The following is a 2,131-nucleotide window of genomic DNA, read 5'->3' on the forward strand; positions in this document are numbered from 1 at the left end:
GGCTGCTGCTCCAACGGAATTCTGGTACGTGTGTCGCCCTCGGCATCTTCGCGTGACGATTTCACACTCTTCTCCTTTACAGGTGTGCTGCACTCCTTCGGAATCATCGTCTGATGCTCCGGAATCTCGTCATCGTCTCGGATGTACAGCATCGTCTCATCGGCATGGATATCCGGTAAGTCGTCTCTTCTTCTTGCTGCCCTAACTCTATTCGCGCTTCGCTACTAACGTTTACAACGTCTATTTCGCTACTCGCGTCTAATCTATTTGCGATTTTCTCTCGCGCTCTTATCTTACTTTTCCTCTCTGAGGTTATTATCGGGCTATCTAAATATTCTATTTCCCTGACTACCGGTTTCTTTCTACCGCTCTCATTTTTATTTTCTCGTTTCGCAGAATCGCCTCCGGCTTCTACTACTTTATCTTTTAACACGCCGGTATAATATCCTAATTTTTCTAACGTACTTTTCTCTACGAAACTGAGCTCCTCTCTGCGCTTTAACGCTATTTTATTCTCTATACTATTTAAGTCGCTTAACATGTTGTTCTTATACGGACAACTTTTCGTGATGTATCGGAGAGAATCTGCAACTGTTAGCAGTTCTTCCTTCAATTTTATTAAATAATTCGCTCTCAAGTGAGCGTTGTCTACGCCTACGATGGGATTTAAGGATGGGATAAGCATATTTTCTTTATTCCCTATCGACTTATCGATAAATTGTGACTCGCTGTCACTTTCTTCGCTCGCGCTTTCGTCGCTAACGTATATTTTATTCCCTACGTATGTATATCTATTCTGATCGAGTCGCTCTTTTCTCTCTCCGCCGTACTCCTCGTAAACTACGGTATTTTCGCACGGCTCCTCGTCACTTTCGCGCTCCTCGTCACTATCGTAACGGGCTGACTCCTCGTCACTTTCGCGCTCCTCATAATTATCGCGCTCCTCGTCAATATCGCGCTCCTCGTCATAATTGCGCTCCTCGTCATTGTCGCGCTCCTCGTCATTGTCGCGCTCCTCGTCATTGTCGCGCTCCTCGTCATCCTTGTCATATCGCGCTCCTCGTCATTATCGCGCTCCTCGTCATAATCGCGCTCCTCGTCATACGAGTCGTCGTCGGAATCGCTATCTTCCAACGGCATGTTACAATATAACACATCATTACCTTTAATCAAACGTATGAGGTTTATATCTATATCGGTATATTTACTGTTTTCCGGCTCGTCTTCGTCGTCCGAGTCGGGATCGTCGTAGTAATCAGAATCCTCGACGTATTCTATTTTTTCTTCGCGATTAATTTTGACTTCGCGGTTCAAATGTGGTAAGTTAGCGTTACGTTCGTCATTGTCGCAGTGTAAATCTCGCGATCTATCGAACCTATGTTCGTCGTAGTTACCGTACGCTAATAATTGAAACTCCTCCTCGCTTAAAATTGTAGCTTCTTCGACGGGTATTTCTTCCTCGTCGCTCTCGTCATCGCTACTTAAATATTTTGTGACCGGCTTGTAGAAATCCATTGATGATAATACCGGATCTAGTTTTTCGCTATTTTCTTTATTTTTAATTCCGATAGAAGCTACTTTCCTCGGATAATTTTTAAATTTATTGCGGTCTATCGCATTTGTACTTCGCGTCTCCGTCGTCGGAAGTCTGTCGCGTCCGTCAGTGTAACGTCGCTTGCTCTCCGTATCACGATCGGTCTTTCTGTACGCGGAATTTGTTCGCGGTGTCGCGTTTTCTTCACAATCACTAGTGACCTCCGTAATTGTGACACTGGGTTGTCTCTCTCTGTCATAATAATTATAACGCTTACCTGGTTGTGGTGTGCGTTGTCCCCTGTATGTCGGGTATCGGGTGTTGCTTGTTCTCTACGCTGCGCTGCCTTGTCTCGGTACGGACTTACCTTCAGCGAGTTTACCGGGAGAAAGTTTGTACGAGTCACCTCGTATCTGTGGTAATGCGCTTTTGCCACTTCTCTCGTAAGATTGTGGTCTTTCGTTATACGCGTACGCCCTATCACGATTTATCGCGTTGTTGTAACTTTTACTCGCGCCTACGTTATTCGCAAACGCGTTTTGTTCGCTTCTACTTCTATTACCGGTATTGGTTTGCCCCGGTTTCGTCATCTTTTGT

The 2,131-nt window shown here is 45.1% G+C and overlaps 1 protein-coding gene across 1 annotated transcript; it reads right to left on the minus strand.

Annotated features, from left to right (window-relative positions):
• Window positions 1-103: 103 nt before the first annotated feature.
• Window positions 104-2,124, minus strand: LOC105450183 (uncharacterized protein DDB_G0283697-like). Its single transcript, XM_011689922.1, has 3 exons — window positions 1,902-2,124; window positions 1,164-1,811; window positions 104-1,056 (listed from the first exon to the last, which is right to left on the minus strand). The coding sequence occupies exons 1-3, from the start codon at window positions 2,122-2,124 to the stop codon at window positions 104-106; spliced, it is 1,824 nt and encodes a 607-aa protein (XP_011688224.1).
• Window positions 2,125-2,131: the final 7 nt, after the last annotated feature.

The sequence above is a fragment of the Wasmannia auropunctata genome, unplaced genomic scaffold, assembly GCF_000956235.1.
Source record: "Wasmannia auropunctata unplaced genomic scaffold, wasmannia.A_1.0 LD336111.1, whole genome shotgun sequence".
Classification (NCBI taxonomy): domain Eukaryota; kingdom Metazoa; phylum Arthropoda; class Insecta; order Hymenoptera; family Formicidae; genus Wasmannia; species Wasmannia auropunctata.